At 45.4% G+C, this 18,157-nt stretch overlaps 2 protein-coding genes across 3 annotated transcripts in view; one reads left to right on the forward strand and one right to left on the reverse strand.

Moving 5' to 3' along the window:
* Positions 1-6,134: 6,134 nt before the first annotated feature.
* PTCD2 (pentatricopeptide repeat domain 2) lies at positions 6,135-17,599 on the reverse strand. Of its 2 annotated transcripts, none has more exons than XM_077347436.1 (10): positions 17,428-17,599; positions 15,409-15,501; positions 14,236-14,365; positions 13,410-13,527; positions 13,056-13,134; positions 12,067-12,158; positions 10,615-10,728; positions 9,919-9,993; positions 8,508-8,618; positions 6,135-6,428 (listed from the first exon to the last, which is right to left on the reverse strand). In XM_077347436.1, the coding sequence occupies exons 1-10, from the start codon at positions 17,540-17,542 to the stop codon at positions 6,204-6,206; spliced, it is 1,152 nt and encodes a 383-aa protein (XP_077203551.1). In that variant the 5' UTR covers positions 17,543-17,599; the 3' UTR covers positions 6,135-6,203. The 2 variants fall into 2 exon arrangements, with proteins under 2 accessions (XP_077203551.1, XP_077203552.1); XM_077347437.1 differs by lacking the exon at positions 17,428-17,599 and adding an exon at positions 16,909-17,222.
* The window catches only part of MRPS27 (mitochondrial ribosomal protein S27), a 51,669-nt gene continuing 51,057 nt past the window's right edge, over positions 17,546-18,157 (forward strand). Inside the window, exon 1 of the mRNA XM_077347435.1 lies at positions 17,546-17,780. Coding sequence (XP_077203550.1) covers positions 17,711-17,780 — 70 coding nt within the window. The 5' untranslated portion in view covers positions 17,546-17,710. The remainder of the gene's footprint in view (positions 17,781-18,157) is intronic.

Raw genomic sequence — 18,157 nt, forward strand, 5'->3', positions numbered from 1 at the left:
GAAGATGAGCCCCTCAGGTCGGAAGGTGTCCAATATGCTACTGGGGATGAGCAGATGGCTAGTACGAGTAGCGCCAGAATGAATGAAGCGGCTGGGCCAAAGCCGAAAGGACGCTCAGTTGTGGAAGTAACTGGTGGCGAAAAGACAGTCCGATGCTGTAAAGATTTTTATTCCATAGGAACCTGGAACGTCAGATCCATGAATCAAGGCAAGCTGGACGTGGTTAAACAAGAAATGACAAGACTGAACATCGACATTTTAGGAATCAGTGAACTAAAATGGACAGGAATGGGTGAATTTAATTCAGATGACCATCAGGTATACTACTGTGGACAAGAATCTTGCAGAAGAAATGGAGTAGCCTTCATAATCAATAAGAGAGTAGGAAAAGCAGTCTTGGGATACAATCCCCAAAATGACAGAATGATCTCAGTTCGAATCCAAGGCAAACCATTCAACATCACAGTGATCCAGGTCTACGCCCCAACCACTGCTGCTGAAGAGGATGAAGTTGATCAGTTCTATGAAGCCCTACAACACCTTCTAGAAGCAACGCCAAAAAATGATGTGCTTATCATCATGGGGGATTGGAATGCTAAAGTAGGAAGCCAAAAGATAACCGGGATAACAGGCAAGTTTGGCCTTGGAGTACAAAATGAAGCAGGGCACAGGCTGGTAGAATTTTGTCAAGAGAATACAATGGTCATAGCAAACACTTTTTCCAGCAACTCAAGAGACGACTCTACACATGGACATCACCAGACGGTCAACACAGAAATCAGATTGACTATGTGCTCTGCAGCCAAAGATGGAAAAGTTCTATCCAGTAAATAAAAACAAGACCAGGAGCTGATTGTGGTTCAGATCATGAGCTTCTTGTTGCAAAATTTAGGCTTAAATTGAAGAAAGTAGGGAAAAGCACTAGGCCACTCAGGTATGAACTAAATCATATCCCCGACGAATACACAGTGGAGGTGACAAATAGATTTAAGGAATTAGATCTGATAGACAGAGTGCCTGAAGAACTATGGACGGAGGTTCGCAACATTGTACAAGAGGTAGCAACTAAAACCATCCCAAAGAAAAAGAAATGCAAGAAATCAAAATGGCTGTCTGAGGAAGCTTTACAAATAGCTAAGGAGAGAAGGGAAGTGAAAGGCAAGGGAGAAAGAGAAAGATACACCCAATTGAATGCAGAATTCCAGAGAAAAGCTAGAAGAGATAAGAATGCCTTCTTAAATGAACAGTGCAAACAAATAGAAGAAAACAATAGAATGGGGAGGACCAGAGATCTTTTCAAGAAAATTGGAGATATGAAGAGAACGTTTCATGCAAAGGTGGGTATGATAAGGGACCAAAATGGTAGGGACCTCACAGAAGCAGAAGAGATTAAACAAAGGTGGCAAAATTATACAGAAGAACTATACAAGAGCGAGCTTAACATCCCTGATGACCACAATGGGGTAGTTACTGACCTGGAGCCAGACATCCTGGAATGTGAAGTCAAATGGGCCTTAGGAAGTCTGAGCAACAATAAAGCTAGTGGTAGTGACAGCATTCCAGTTGAACTATTCAAAATCTTAAAGGATGATGCAGTAAAAGTGCTACACTCAATATGCCAGCAAATTTGGAAAACTCAACAATGGCCACAGGATTGGAAAAGGTCAGTTTACATTCCAATCCCAAAGAAGGGCAATGCCAAAGAATGTTCAAACTACCGCACCATTGCACTAATTTCTCATGCTAGCAAAGTTATGCTCAAAATCCTACAAGCTAGGCTCCAGCAATATGTGGACCGAGAACTTCCAGAAGTACAGGCAGGATTTCGAAGAGGCAGAGGAACTAGAGATCAAATTGCCAACATACGCTGGATCATGGAGAAAGCTAGGGAGTACCAGAAGAACGTCTACTTCTGCTTCATTGACTATGCTAAAGCCTTTGATTGTGTGGAGCACAACAAATTGTGGCAAGTTCTTAAAGAGATGGGAATACCAGAGCATCTTATTTGTCTCTTGAGAAATTTATATGCAGGTCAAGAAGCAACAGTGAGAACTGAACATGGAATCACTGACTGGTTCAAAATTGAGAAAGGAGTTCGGCAAGGCTGTATACTGTCGCCTTGCCTATTTAACTTGTATGCAGAGCACATCATGAGAAATGCGGGATTAGAGGAGTCACAAATTGGGATCAAGATTGCAGGGAGAAATATCAACAACCTCAGATATGCAGATGATACCACTCTAATGGCAGAAAGTGAAGAGGAACTAAAGAGCCTGTTGATGCGGGTGAAGGAGGAGAGTGCAAAAGTTGGCTTGAAACTCAACATCAAGAAAACAAAGATCATGGCATCCGGCCCTCTCAATTCCTGGCAAATAGAAGGGGAAGAAATGGAGATAGTGACAGATTTTATTTTCCTGGGCTCCAAGATCACTGCAGATGGGGACTGCAGCAAAGAAATTAAAAGACGCTTGCTCCTGGGGAGGAAAGCTATGGCAAATCTAGAGAGCATCCTAAAAAGCAGAGACATCACCCTGCCAACAAAAGTGCGTTTAGTCAAGGCTATGGTCTTCCCAGTTGCAATGTATGGCTGCGAAAGTTGGACCATAAGGAAGGCCGAGCGTCAAAGAATTGAGGCTTTTGAACTCTGGTGCTGGAGAAGACTCTTGCGAGTCTCTTGGACTGCAAGGCGAACAAACCAGTCAGTCCTAGAGGAGATCAGCCCTGACTGCTCTTTAGAAGGCCAGATCCTGAAGATGAAACTCAAATATTTTGGCCACCTCATGAGAAGGAAGGACTCCCTGGAGAAGAGCCTAATGCTGGGAGCGATCGAGGGCAAAAGAAGAAGGGGACGACAGAGAATGAGGTGGCTGGATGGAGTCACTGAAGCAGTAGGTGCAAACTTAAATGGACTCCGGGGAATGGTAGAGGACAGGAAGGCCTGGAGCATCATTGTCCATGGGGTCGCGATGGGTCGGACACGACTTCGCACATAACAACAACAAACTTTTGCAATGTGTTGGATGGGAAGGTGGCCTAAAATGTTTCAAATAAATAAATAAATAAAATCATATGGCAGGAGAGCCCTTTTAGCGTTTTTGCTCTTCAGAGCACGACTCTCAACCCCCTTGTGTCACCACACAGGGTGCCCCAAAGCAGGTCAATACCAACATTACTTTGGGCCCTTCTTGCCATGTTTCTAATTGTGCATTATATTTGGCATATACCCATGATGAAGTAACGTCAAATTGCAACATGACAGATATGAGCATGAATACTAATTGAATAATTTTGTTTATTTCATAGAGTCATAGAGTTGGAAGGGACCTCATGGGTCATCTAGTCCAACCCCCTGCACTATGCAGGACACTCACAACCCTATCACTCATCCACTGTAACCTGCTACCCTCTTTGCCTTCAGAATCAGCATCTCCATCAGATGGCTCTCCAGCCTCTGTTACAAAATCTCCATAGATGGAGAACCCTGTCAGGAACTTCTTCCTGATATTTAGACAAGATTTTTTAAAATTAATTTAATCCCATTGGTTCTGGTCCGTCCCTCCAGGGCAAGAGAGAACAACTCTGCTCCATCCTACATGGCACCCTTTTAAATACTTGAAGAGGGCTATCAGATTCCCTTTCAGTCGTCTCCTCTCCAGACCAAGCTCCCCCAACCTTTCTTCATACGTCTTGGTCTCCAAACCCCTCGCCATTTTTGTTGCCTTCCTCTGGATATGCTCCAGTTTGTCTACATCCCTCTTCAGCTGCAGTGCCCCAAACCGAACACAGTACTCCAAGTGAGGCCGAACCAGAACAGAGTAAAATGGTACCATCACCTCTCCTGACCTGGACACGATAACTCCGTTTGATACAGCCCAAAATCCCATTTGCCTTTTTAGCCACCGAGTCACACTGTTGACTCATGTTCAATGTATGGTCTACTAAGACTCCTAGATCCTTTTCACACATGCTACTGCCAAGACAAGTTTCCCCCATCCTATATTGGTGTGTTTGGTTTTTCCTACCTAAATGCAGAACTTTATGCTTGTACCTATTGAACTTCATTTTATTTAATTTAGCCCACTTCTCGAGCCTTTCAAGATCATCCTGTATTCTGATTCTTTTAGTTGTGTTTGCTACCCCTCCCAGATTAGTATCATTTGCAAATTTAATAAGTATCCCCTCTAAACCCTTATCCAAATCATGTATAAATATGTTGAACAACACAGGCCCCAGGACAAATTCCTTGGGGTACTCCACTTGTCACTCTTCTCCAAGATTTCAGTAAAGCTTTTGATAAGGTTCCACATAATATTCTTGTTGACAAATTGGTGAAATGTGATATGGATCCTACTACCCTTAGTTGGATGGATAACTGGTTGACAGATTGCAACCTCTTGGAGAGGAGTGACAAGTGGAGTGCCTCAGGATCTGTCCTAGGCCCTGTGTTGTTCAACATATTCATAAATGATTTGGATGAAGGAATAGAGGGACTCATTAAATCTGGGTACCACAATTGAAGAAAGATGTAGACAAACTGGAGCATGTCTAGAGGAGGGCAACAAAAACGGTGAGGGGTTTAGAGACCAATATATATGAGGAAAGGTTGAGAGAGCTTGGTCTGTTTAGCCTGGAGAGAAGACGACCAAGAGGTGATATGTTAGGTATCTTCAAGTACTCAAAGGGCTGTCACATCTTCGACACAGCGTCCCTGCTCCTTTCCCTAGTGGGAGGAGAACTCGGGCGGAGGACTCACCGTGCGGCCATCTTTCTGTGTCTGCGCGGTGACTCCCTGGCTGGGCCGGATGGACACTCAGAGGGCCAAATGGAGCAGAGTTGTTTTCTGTTTCCCTGTGGGGGTCGGACTGGAAGTAATGGGATTAAATTAATTCAAAAGAAATGTCAGCTAAACATCCAAAAGTTGTTCCTGACACTGCAGTTCCTCAGTGGAACAGGCTTCCTCAGTAGGTAGTGAGTTCTCCTTCCTTGGAAGCTTTTATGCCGAGGCTAGATAGCCCTCTGACAGAAATGCTGATTCTGTGAATTTAGGCAGATTGTAAATGGGTAGACAGAAGGGACTGTGTCCAAGCTTGGCTCTTATGTCTTTCTTGCTTGTCCAAGGAAATGCTGGTCACTATTTTGGGGTTGGGAGGCGTATTTTCTCCAGGCCAGAGTGGCCAGGGATTCTGGGTTGTTTTATTTGGGGGGGGGAGCATTATCTGGGCATGGAATTGGGGTCACTGTGGGTGAGCAGGTAATTGTGAATTTCTAGCATTGTGTAGGGCAGTGGTTCTCAACCGCTTTTAGCTGGCGACCCCAGCGGCAGGGTCGGCACGCATGTGCGCAAGGGCAGCGTGCACATGAGAGCGGGTGAGTGCTTATGCATGTGCAGGCGCACAGCACTTGGGCGACGTAGAGGCAGCCATTGCCAGGGCTCCGCCATTGCCGGCCTCCTCCCGCCAATCTCCCTTTCTAGCCTGTTCTTGAAGTTCCTTTGCAATCCCACAGCTATTACAGCACTCAATACTACAACATACCCAGGACTCAATAGGGACAACGGTTATTTATCTCACTATGCATGCCAACCTTGTTCAACTTGTATATCCATATTCCTCACAACTTATTTTATTTGTGATACTGTGATAATGTGACTGTAAAATAATGGTAATGTCATGGTAATGTTGAGTTTACTCCCTGGCCTTGGGATAGGATAGTTACCGGCAATTACCTTGTAAGAATGTTTCACACTGGCATGGGAACGGATGGGGCGAGCAACATATGGTGATGTGATAACCTCTGATCACTTTCACAGACAGTTTCATTCCTCCCATGTTTGTGTGAATAACAACTGAATTTCAAGGGGATCGATTGGCTGTTTTGGCAAAGAATTATCACTGGCTGTATTTGGATGTGTCACACAGTTTACTAATGTAACAGAATTAATTTTTGCTATATATTTCCATGGTCATGTAAGGAGTTCTTAGTCTGACTAAGAGTGCTTGCACTTGAAAACTCACTTCCTGAGTAAATCTTTGTTGGTCTTAAAGGTGCTACTGGACTTCTATTAGGCAATTTGGTTGTAAATCTTGTTTGGGTGAGACGTTAGACTGCACTCAGGAAAGCAGCTTGAAGACCACTTTCATACGCAATGGAGACATTTTATTTGATACAAATCCCAACAGGGAAAAACCAGTCCAAATGTGTTTCTACTCAGCAAACAAAGTAGAGCTTAGTGGCTTGAAGGTCCGCTGGCTCACTTGTCTTTGCTTGAATAACTGCGTGTGCTGCATATTTGTGGATGGAGTCTGGCACAGCAAGTCATCCAGGCTCTCTGAAGTTATCATTCCGGAGGCTTGAAGCTTGGCAAAGATTTCTTCAAAGTAGACACAAAGGGCTGGGTTTCCCTCCAGCTTCTCTCTTGCTGTCATCAGCTGTGAGAAGATCATGGGCAAACAGGTCAACCATCATAAACTGAACCATCATATTCTCTATACACACAGTCAGGCACTGGGCCATGAAAATGTGGGGAAACACCAGCACTTTACATGGCATCTTCTGGACCATTAATGAAACTGCAAAACACCTTCCCAAAAAACTGGCTTCTTTTAGCTACAGCCTTGCAGGCTACTACTTGCGCTACATAACTTGAGCTGGTCCACAGGTTTCTTCCTATCAAGGGCCAAGTGCTGGAGGAGGTTTGCAAAACAGTACGTGACCAGGGACTGTTCTGGTATACCTTTCCTGCCCTGGAGCTTATTAGATGAGGATCAGACTTCCAGCAGCTTCCATGTCAGGATTAGAATCCACCCGGGAGGCTGCAAGAGTCTTTACGGACTATTTAACCAACTGCCTCAGATTCACTGTGAAGTCAGATTTACACTTAAACTCTCAAAGGAGAAATCTGCTTGAAGATCATTTCTACTTTTCAGAGCAGGATGAACAGTAACAAATCAAGGTTGGCTTTATTGGTCTGTAGAGAAATACAGTAACCTGGTGAAGGCTACATAGTATGGCTGAGAGAATAGAGAACTCCTGGTCAGAACACCTGTGTTCGCTCTCCCTGAGATTCTGATTGTATTAAGTGACCTCTGAGTGACTCATCGTTCCTCCTTCATAATTTGCTAAGGGGTAAGTGAGAGGAGAGTGGGCGGGACCAGTTCGGGTGAGACCTCAGCTGGACAGACGAGAGCTCCAAGCCAGTCGGGTGGGAGGGGGGAGGGGATGGCTTCCCCGCCCCCTGCGCCCCCCCTTTCAAAGCCCGCTTCTACAAGCGGGCTTTGCAGCCTATTCAATGATAAATCAGGTAGCATGAAGAACAACAGCTGGCTTTTTAGATCCCACTTTTGAATACCCGAAGGAGTCTCAAAGTGGCTTACAAACACCTTTCCCTTCCTCTCCCCACAGACACCCTGTGAGATAGGTGGGGCTGAGAGAGTTCTTCCGATTAGAGTTTGCCATTCTGAACCACTACACTATGCTGGTGTATCTTTAATGGTGATTTATCCCAGGAGCCCCCAATCTTTTTGTGTTTGTGGACACTTTTGGAATTTTGAGGGATAGTGGTAAGTGCCACCCCAAACCCAGCTTCCATAGGAGGCGGAGACCAATGGAATACCTCTCCTCGCACCACCTGGGAAGAAGGAAAGTTGAAGGGGGAAAGAACTACACACATGGCCGAGGTGCTTATTAGTCCTTCTGTTTCTCTAGTGAAAAAATCTTTCATTTGCATGAGGGCAGCCAGTATCAATCCCTGCCTTCCACGGGCCCCACACAGTCTCTGAAAAGCTTGGTTAGCACTATGGGAAATACCGGCAGGCACCACGGCACACACAGGAACCACACTGGGGCACCCTGATTTATCCTATGTGGTAAAACTGTAGCTGTGTAGAGGCTGTCCAAGGAAGTTCAAAAGAAAAATGGCTAACATGTTTTACTTTCCTGCCTGCAACGCGGACTAGAAATGTAATGTCACCAAAAAAAAACTGCGTGTGAGAGAGTGAGAAAGAGAGAGAGATTGATTTTGCAAAGTCCTGGAGCCATCTAAGACAAGTACACAAGGGAATTAAAGCCAGGCTGCTGAAAAGAGGTTCTGTTCATCAGCTGGCTTTCACTAGAGCAGCATTTTTCAACTTTTTGACTGTGGAGGAGCCCCTGAAATAATTTTTCAGGCTTCGAGGAGTCCTGGAAGTGGTGTCAGCTGGCCACGCCTCCCTGCCATGTCCCCCGGAAGTGACATGTCATTGGAAGTGACCTCACCAACTATGCTAACAAGCGAGCTTGAGGAGGACAGAGGGGGGAGAGACAGGTGGTGGTTTCAAGTGGGAGTAGGCATGCAGGTCCCTCCCAGGCACAGGAACCATGGGAGAACTCACTCACAGTCAGGAGGGGAAGCAATGGAAGCGACTGATTCCCTAGCTTGTGGCCGAGTTCATTTAGGCAGGAGGGGAAAGGCTGCAACCCCCCTCCAGATGCCTGGTTGAGAATCCCTGCACTAGAGCAATGCTGCTTACCACCTGCATGCAGAACTCTGGTCTTTTCACGAAAATAGAAGTGTTGTCTGAAACTTGTTTCAGCGTCTGGACAAGGCCTTGTAGGTCTCCGGATTCAGCCTGAAGAAGAACCTTCAAACAAAAGCATCACCAGAAGTCAAGTTTTAATTGGACCGTGTGAAAAAGAAAGCACTTTCACATCTGGCAGAGCTAATACTTTTGTGGAAAGAAAAAGTCCATTCTGGAGATCAACAGTCATGGATGATCTTGTATAAAATTTTACATAGCAGAACACAGCTAAAAAGAATTAGGAACCAGGGAAGAGAATAACTGGTTACTTAACTGGGAAGCATTACCATGAAGTCAATGTGTAAGATACACTGCCATAATAAAATATACATTTACGGGACAACATGAGGTACAAACTACCTTCTGCAACAGAACCGAAAGTAGCACAGCCAGCATGCAGAAGACTATTCAAAATCCAGATCATTCAGACAAATCCTGGCAGTGTGTATAGTGCAAAAGCAGGGACAGAGGTTTTGTCTCATGTACAAGCACCAAAGCTGCTGAGTGCAGCCTGTTGCTTCCCATGCCTCTCTCCTTACCAACAAGATAAAAACACTCTGGTCCTTGTGCTGTGATGTTTTCCATGACTGCTTTGCTTTTCCTTAGGTCCTTTCCTTCAATTTCTTAGGTCATCTGCTCAACCTTTTAAGCTTCCTCCATTTCTATCCTTCAAGGTTCTATCCTTCAACTACTTTGTCCTATGTTTTGATCGCTATGTCTCTGGCTTTTTGTCCCCACCCCACACTCGCCTACATTGTGAGGTATCATTCCTCTACATTTCCCAGTCTTTGTGGATCCGCCTCTCTAAAGGATTTGTATGAGCCAAAAGGATTTTTCTGACAGATGATGGATTGTCACATGTCTGTTACTGTCTCATAGAATCATAGAGTTGGAAGGGGCCATACAGGCCATCTAGTCCAACCCCCTGCTCAACGCAGGATCAGCCGAAAGCATAATTCCGTGATAATTCCGTGTCCATGGAATCTTTTGCATACTTAATGTTTGAGAACATTCCATGACAACTCACACCTCTACTAATCATTGTCATTTCTTGCCATGCCAGTTAATTCCTGGGCACATTCATGTTTCATGTACTAACACTATGTCAAATTACAGTATAAAGGAGTAACTGTTTACATTTTTCAGTGTAATTATTTATAGAATAGTGCAGTATCTGTCTGCAGAAAACATTTCAGTAAATGTGAGGATAAAAACATTGCAGCCCTCTCCCACCCAAAATCAGTAAAGAATAAAGTAGGTCTTTGTAGATTCTAAAATTATTCATGGCAGCAGAGAATGATTCTTCAGTTACTGACTGTCTCATTCCAGGCTCAAGACCTCTTTGCAAAATCCAATAACTTACTTTGAGATTATTGCATATTTTGCTTCTTATATTCATGATATGATCATAACAGGAATGGGCTTTTGTGACATCATTCTAGGAAGAAGAAAACAGAAATGTCTGAATGAATAGTGCTGTTAATTTTATTGTGAATTAACGTATTTAAATATCGTATAGTTATATTGTGGCAAGCTGGCATTCGCTGGCAGGGGCTCATGGAAATTGTAGTCCATGGAAGGCTACAGTAGTCCATGGAAGGCCACAGTCTGACTACTCCTGCTGTAGTGGATGATTTGGTCTACAGATCCTAATAACCCAGGACCATCTGGTAGTCCCCAGCCCCAAAGAAGTCCGACTGGCCTTGGTGGAATGAGCTCCCTGAGAAGTTCAGGGCTCTAACAGTTCTGTAGGGCTTGCAAGACGGAGCTCTTCCGCCAGGCTTACGGCTGAGGCCAGTTCAGACAAGCGAGCATACAAAAATAAAGGGCCTCCCCCAGATACAATCCGGATAGCTCTCACTGCCTGCCCCAATGAGAAGAATTTAATGGGGATGTGGCCAATTGTTGGGTGGCTTTAACTGTTTAATTGTTTTAATTGCTTTAATGATTTTAATTGTTATTATATCTACTAATGCTGAGATGGCAGGCCAATGGGGCGGTCTACAAATCTGATAGTAAAATAAATAAGTAATAAGATAACACCTCCCTCCGCCAGCACCTGTTTCAGAGCACATGCTACGGCAAAGTAGTACGCTCTTCTTGATATTGGGCTTCCTTTGAGTTGCGCGTCTTCCACTAATGCAGCACAAATCTTGTAGGATTCTGAGCTGTTCTGTGTAACAAGAGAGTTTAGCACACAGGTGATTACAGTACTTATGAAGACACATGCCAAGAATGATTGCTACACAGCCCAAGAATGATTGCTAGAAATTTCTGTCTGAAAGTAGAAGTTTTAATTTTTTTAACTTTTGTTAAATTTGGGAGTATGACTACAAACTGGAAGCTGGTGGCCTAGGCCCTAGAACATTCTAGAACAAAGCAAGCAGGGTGGATGGAACACTGGGTCGTAGGAGCTGTGATCACTCCAAAATTGTATTTGGAGAACAGGCATTTTCACTTTGCCACTACAAACATATATAGATGCCCACAGAATCAAAGCATAAATAGACTAATCTTTAACCCCCCCCCCGCTCCAGAGGAGCGGGAGGAATAAAAGAGTAAGGGCATGTGGGGAGGAGTTAGGGCGGGCCCTGTCCGGGATAAAAACTCGGGGGGCCCAATCAGGAGCCGCAAAGCAGCTCCTGATTGGGCCCCCTGAGTGTCCATCCAAGGCCAAGCAGCCAATGGGGAGCCGCGCAAAGCGCGGCTCCCCATTGGCTGCTTGCCCAAGCCTTGCTTGCCCTGGCTGGGGAGTCACCGCACGGACAGAAGACGCTACCTGCCCGGTGAGTCCTCCAGCCGCCCTCCTCCCACTAGGGAAAGGAGCAGGGTCCCTGCTCCTTTCCCGCCCCGGGACCCTTCCTCACGAGCCTTCTGCTGGGCCCAGCCGCTCCCTTGCTGCCGCGGCGGAGCACCTGGGCCCGGCAGAAGCCTCGCCGGCCTTCCCCAGCCCTTTTCCCGGCTTCTGCCGGGCCCGGCCGTTCCTTCGCAGCCGCGACGGTGTGCCTGGCCTTGGAACAAGCCACCAACCTTCTTAGGCTGGACCCACACAAACGCACGCGCACACACACACCTTTTACCCACACAAACACGCACGCACACACACACAATGCCATCTCCCTCCCACTTCCCCCCTGCCAATCCCCCCTCTCCCATCCCATTCTATCAACCTCCCTGCCTGCCTTCTTCCCTTCCTTCTTTCCTTCCTCCCTTTCTCCATCTCCTTCTTCTCTCTCTGTCTCTCCCTCTCACTTACTTCCTCTCTTAATTCCTTGATCCCTTCCTGTTCTTCTCCCTTCTATCCATCCCTTCAAAATCCTCTTCCGCTCCTTTCTCCCTCCCACTCCTCCTCCCCTCTTCTACCTTCCTTTGCAACATTCTTCCTCCCCACGCACTAGCGCCATGGTAATAAAAGGAGACTGCAAAAAAACAGCTTTGGGATACTAATGGGACACTTGAACAACAATTTTCCCCTTGCAGTAACCTAACAAAATTTAAAAAATAATATTACCAGTTTGTAGCATATTGCAAACGCGAGCATGTAGGTCTCTTTATTGAACTGTACACCTTGTCTCTTCATTTCTAACAGCACATCAAGAGCACCTGTCAAAGAGACTTTCTATTAGAGTTAACTACTAGATTCTGTTATCAGATATCCCAACTACTACTGGGTGGGTGGGTGGGGGGGACTATGAAGTAACCTGGAAAAAATCGCCATTTGCAACAAATAACTGGCAGGTAAACGAAACATAAAATTCTGCTTATTCCCAGTTTGCTTTGCACAGGAGTGTGATCTCAAATTCAGGATGAATTTGCCACAGAAAAATAACTACTGTGGCATTCAGGAAATGTGGCAAGTACTTCAGCAGAATTTACAAAGCTCACAAAAGAAAAACATGTGCACAGAAATGGGAAATTACCAATTAAAAAAAGGTGTAATCATATAAATTATACATCCAATGAAAACAATGAGTAGTTTAAAACAGCTCTTCAATTAGATTTGCAAAATCCACTATAGCTCTTTAGCACCCAACAGCAATCACAAATTATCAGTCTATTTGCATGTTAGTTCTAGATCAGTGGTCCCCAACCTTTTTATCACCAGGGACCGGTCAACGCTTGACAATTTTACTGAAGCCCGGGGGGGGGGGTTGTCTTTTGTCGAGGGACGTTGCCACCTGAGCCCCTGCTCCACTTGCTTTCCTGCCAGCGCCACTGACTTCTGCTGCCTGCTGGGGAGCGCTGCCAGCAGCAGTTGTGCAGTGCCATGCCAAGGGGGAGCCTCAGCCATGGCGACCGCTGGAGAGCACCAAAGGTGAGCCGGCAGCAGAGTGGCAGGGCAGCCCCCGAGGCAGCAGCCGGGGAGGAGGAGGAGCTGTGGCCTGGTACTGACTGATCCACAGACCGATCCCGGTCCCTGGACCAGGGGTTGGGGACCACTGTTCTAGATTAACATTATATTCACGTGTATAGTAAAGGCACTGGGTTTATGTTACTTACTTTCATAATGGCCTTTCACAAATAGCAGATCCATCAAAATATTGAATGATGTGCTGTCTGAGAAGAAGCCATGCAGGGCCTGAAGAATATGAATACAATCAGCTGGAAAAAGACTTTAGAGTAAGTGTTCACATTACAGCCCTTATAGTGGAGCCCTGTTGCAGATCTAAAATCCAGGCTCTAAAATGCCAGTTTCAGATCTTTCTGCAGCTGCCATGTTTATCGAAGTCCATGAAGCCTTGCATGACTACCATTCACATTAAGGAGATTAGCACCAAGAAAAATTCCAGAAGGTTGTACCTCTTGAATACAATGAAGAAGAAAGGGACAAATATACAGTTCTGAACACCTCACCTGGTCTTTGATGAGTTCTACGGCAGTTGCTTCAAGGTCCAGTTCATAACACAGTCTCATAAAAATAGGACCAAATTTAAATTCTCCAAAGGCCGTATTTTTGTTTTCTGCATGGTACCTGTGTACAAGATATTGGGAGGGGATATGATTTGTTTTCAAAAGAGTAAGCCTATGAAAGGGGGGAACACCTGCAAACATATTCTGAAATGAGACATTCCAAGAGATGGAGGTCAACTGTACAGAGCAAACCAGGGAGGCCAACCATGGAGATAGCAGCAGCAGACATTATATTCTGGGATCAGCCTTGCTCACTGATTTAGGAACATCCAGTTCTAGACAGCCACACTTTTTTCCATATTCATTTGGTATTTTACGGTGTTTCCATGCAGTGGACCCCATGGAAAGAATTTAATTTGACAGCAATTACTCAGGCATACAGTGTTCTTAAAAAAACTGAATTATTTTCTGGCTAAGTCAACCAAATTTATTTATTATATTTATTATAATATTATTATATTTATATATTTATAAATCAAAATCATTTACTCCATCTCTTGGTCAAATTGTCTTGATCTCAGAGCAAAGGCATGACAAGATGCCAAGCCCAGATAGGTCACCAAAAGCTAAGTATTTTAACTTATTTAACTTTAAATGACTTTGACTGATGACTCAAATCCTGGTAAAGAGCAAAAGCTTTCAAAAGCAAAATAATTAGAATTAATCTCTTAAAAGATCTGAATGTTCCTTACTAGCTGTCACATGGTCTGGGTGCTTTAGAGTAAAGCCAACACATAAATGAAAGAGCACATATTTTAATGGAGTTTACCTGTATATAACCTTCTTGGCTAATTCCACCTCACTTTTTGTCTGGCACAAATGCAGAAATATTTTCAATTCTTGTTTGAGAATCAGCCTGTTTTTTGTTAGTTTCTCTTCAATAGCACTAAAATACGTGTCTGAAATTAAAACATCCATAATCAGGATTTCCCAAGATACAGTTTGGCCAGTCAGAGCAGCATCACAGTTAATTTCTCAGATCCTTATTTGGTGCTCCACCCTGTGTTAGTAATGTCCTGGGGATATATTTGGGATCAGTGTCATTAAAAACACACAATTGGTACCGAGAGAGGCTCTGGGGATACTTCCTGCCCTTAGCATAACAGACCAGCATTCAGTGCAAATTCTGAACCTCATGCCCATCTCTGGAACAAAGCATTTGCTCCAATTTGAATGTACAAGGTGGTTAAATCCACAGTAGGATGAGATCAGTCTCCCTCATTTTGTCCACTTTTCCATGGGAAACAGACAAGTTTCTACTTTGTTTTGTCGTGCGCAAAGTATGTTCCATGTTTTGTCCTTCCCTTCTGCATGCAAGTAGAGAAAATGAGCTTCTCAGAGGGATAATACTATCACAGAAGAGGTTACGACTCTATAATTGCCTTGCAGGTACTAATGGATCATCACTGTGGTGAATGATTGCCATGGGGATGTGTGGGTGCAGAAGAGGGGCTAACCCAATACATAACTAGCCTTGACTACACTAACAGGAAGATGTTCAAAGTTCTCAAATATTGCAGCAGCTAGACTAGATATGGGTTTAAGCCACCCTCCAAGCAAGGGTTTTTTTTTTTTTGCAGGCTGAATAGAATGCAGCCTCAACACTGAGGAAATGCTTAAGTTATATATCATAATAAAATATCAGGTTTTTTTTCTTCCAAAACATATTTTCTTCCTCTGACCAATTCAGGTAGGCACAACTAGGAGACCAGATATCAGAAGTAGTAAACTGGGGTTCAACAAATATTGAAAGTCTCTTTCTTAGAAGAAAGGCAAGAAGTCCTTGCTTATATGCTCCAGAATTAAATAATTGTTCCTTTACAAGTCTTGAAGTTAGTACTTCCAAACTGTGTCAAATGGGCAACATAATTAGAAAGGCAGATTTCATCAATCTAAATTGGGAACACTTGATGGGGGGAGGGTGGATGCATGAAGCAAATACCTTTCTCGCCAAATAGTTCATCTCCAATTGCCAGTTTCTGCTGCTGAAATTCACGTAACCTCAGAATGTTGTCTGTTAACAGATAACGTTTTGCTAGAAAATCGAACAGTAAAAAGGTGATATTCAGAACACTTCATAAATTTGGAAGCTTTTCTGCACACCATAAATTTAGCATCATACTTACCCTCCAAAGACGCTATATTGCGGGTGCTCCACATGACGTTGCCCACCTCCCGCATTCGTCCAGCAAACTGCTTGCTACACCCACCATTTTAAAGCACGAGTTGGTGAATCCTAAAAAGTGGATTCACCAACCTAAAAAGCGCTATCCCCCAGCGGACAACCAGTAGGCCACCAGCCAAAGAAATGTATGGAGATGAAGAAGTGCTACCTTTGCCTCCAGTGTCCCACCCTTGCACCCGCCTCCTTCTCCCTTCTTACAGGGGACAGGAAGTGCTTTTTAAAAATGGAGAACAGCCTGGAGCAACTAATAGAAGCACAAGCGTGCAGGCAATGCCAGGAATAAAAGTATTTTTTCCAAAGTTGTGACACAAAGCATGCCTCTCAAAAGCCCCCCCCCCCCAAAATCAGGAACGAGATTAATGTTTAAAAGTATCTAAAGCCTCATGATTCCATAAGCGGTGGCATTCACAAAGCACTATACATCCATGCTTAGGCGTTTAATGGAGAAGTATTAATTTTAAAAAATTAGCAGCCATCGCAGGACCATCGCTTAGGCGTTTAATGGAGAAAGGGGATTGGATGCCGGGCTTGATTGACAGTAGGAAGAGAGTCATGTATAAAGCATGTTGCTCTCTTCTGCCACTCAAAGACTTTTGTAGCTACCATAAGGCCTTGGACAACAAGTAGTGTCATCAGGTGCCTGAAAGGAATGGTAAGACTTATCTAGCAAGTACCAAGGTCACAGCTGCAGCTCTCTTCAGTCTGCTGTTTTACTCCTAGGCTGGTAGTTAGGAATAAGCAGCACTTCTCAAGAGGCCAGACTTAGAGCAGCAACCACCATTTGCTGATCCTTGCATGAGAGCACGGGTGCCCCATGTGGGGTCCATGAATACCAGGGCAGCCAGTGACACCTTTCCTGGCTCCCATGACGTTTACAGAAAGTGGGTGGGGCTTTCTGACTGGCTGTGCAGATTTTTTTTTACTTTGCTTTGGCAGCAGATGCCTCCATAGTACAAGAATCTTCATTATGTGACCTACAGTGAGCTGGGCAACCATTTTATGGCTGGCTCTTCCTCCTGTGGTGGCCACTTTGTGGCTGCATGTGCCAAACTGTGTCAGAATTCCAAAGGCACACATGGGCTCAAGGACTTTGGAGACCTCTGCCTCAGAGTCACAACAAAGGCTCTCTTTGTTTGTGCATGACCCAGATTTATTTATTTATAATAAATGTTTTGGATCTCTATGAGACTGTGCTAGTTTTAATCAAAAGCTCCACCTAAGATATCTAATTTTTTAAAAATGACTACAAGTTCATACCTGCACTTAGCAAGGCGAATCGCAGTGATTTTAGAAACACGTCTCTGAGGAAGCCCCTTGATTCCTTCTGCACAGAAATCATACACTCTGCAGGGCTACGTGCTACGTAGTTAAACTTCGCCCTGACATGAATTGCCCGGTTCCGTCTGATCTTGGCTGCTAAGCAAGGTCTGCCCTGACAAGCATTTGCCTAGACAATTTTCTCGTTAATGCTCGATTAAAACGCTCCGTGGGAACCAAAGCGGGAACAGTCTATTGAGAAGTTGCTACCAAACGTTATGCATCTGTAAGATAGAGTCAGGAAGAAACACTTTTCCGGATCAGAGCCCTATGAAAGGACCGCAGTCCCCTCAATTTCGGAACCACAAACCCCAGGATGCCTCGCTTCACTCAGCCTAAACCATTGGCCTCTGGAGGCAGCAATGCATGATGGGTCATGCAGTTCTCCGCTGCAGCTCCCGCCGCTCCGGCCACGGAAACGTCGCTCCCCCTCCCCTCGTTCCCGCCGCCCTTCTGTACCTCCTTGCTGGCATTTCCAACAACTAGATGCGAGAGGGAGATGCCCGAATAACCGAGACCGCTTGATCGCCTCCCGCAAGATTCCAAAGGAACCTTCAACAACCGCTGTAGCCATTCTCGCTCCGGAACGTACCAAGGGAGGACAGAGGGGGACCGCCCGCACGGCGCCCTTGCCCCGCCCTCATTGGTGCGCTAAGATTTGCTGGCGGGAAGGCGGAGCTTGAGCGGCGGAGAGTCTTCGTTCCTCCCCCGAGGCGGGTCAAAGGATTGGTACGGGCCAAAAATGGCGGCGCACGTGTTCCGACGAGGGCTCATTTGGAGCCGGACTGGGATGAAGCCCTGCGTCGCGGCAGGTGGGTGGGCGCGGAGGTCTCTTGCGGACCCCAGCCAGGGTGGCCTGTGTCGGCTGGGCCACCTCCAGTTGCTGTCCCGCCCTACTGGGTCGACCCAAACGTCCCCGCATCCCACTAACCCTGTGCCCCCAGGGTGTCGACGAGTAGAGCGCGGTAGCCAGAGCTTTCACTCCGCGTTATCTCTAGGCTAGGGCTGCCAACTTTGGGTTGGGAAATACCTGGGGATTTGGTGGGTGGAGCCTGAGCAGGGCAAGATGTGGGGGGGGAGGCAGACATCAGGGTGCAATGCCACTGCGGCCATCCTCAAGGGCAGGCGTTTTCTCCACGGGAGCTGGTTGCTGTAGCCTGGGGATCAGTTGTAATCCCAGGAAATCTCC

The sequence above is a fragment of the Paroedura picta genome, chromosome 7 (assembly GCF_049243985.1).
Source record: "Paroedura picta isolate Pp20150507F chromosome 7, Ppicta_v3.0, whole genome shotgun sequence".
NCBI classification, from domain to species: domain Eukaryota; kingdom Metazoa; phylum Chordata; class Lepidosauria; order Squamata; family Gekkonidae; genus Paroedura; species Paroedura picta.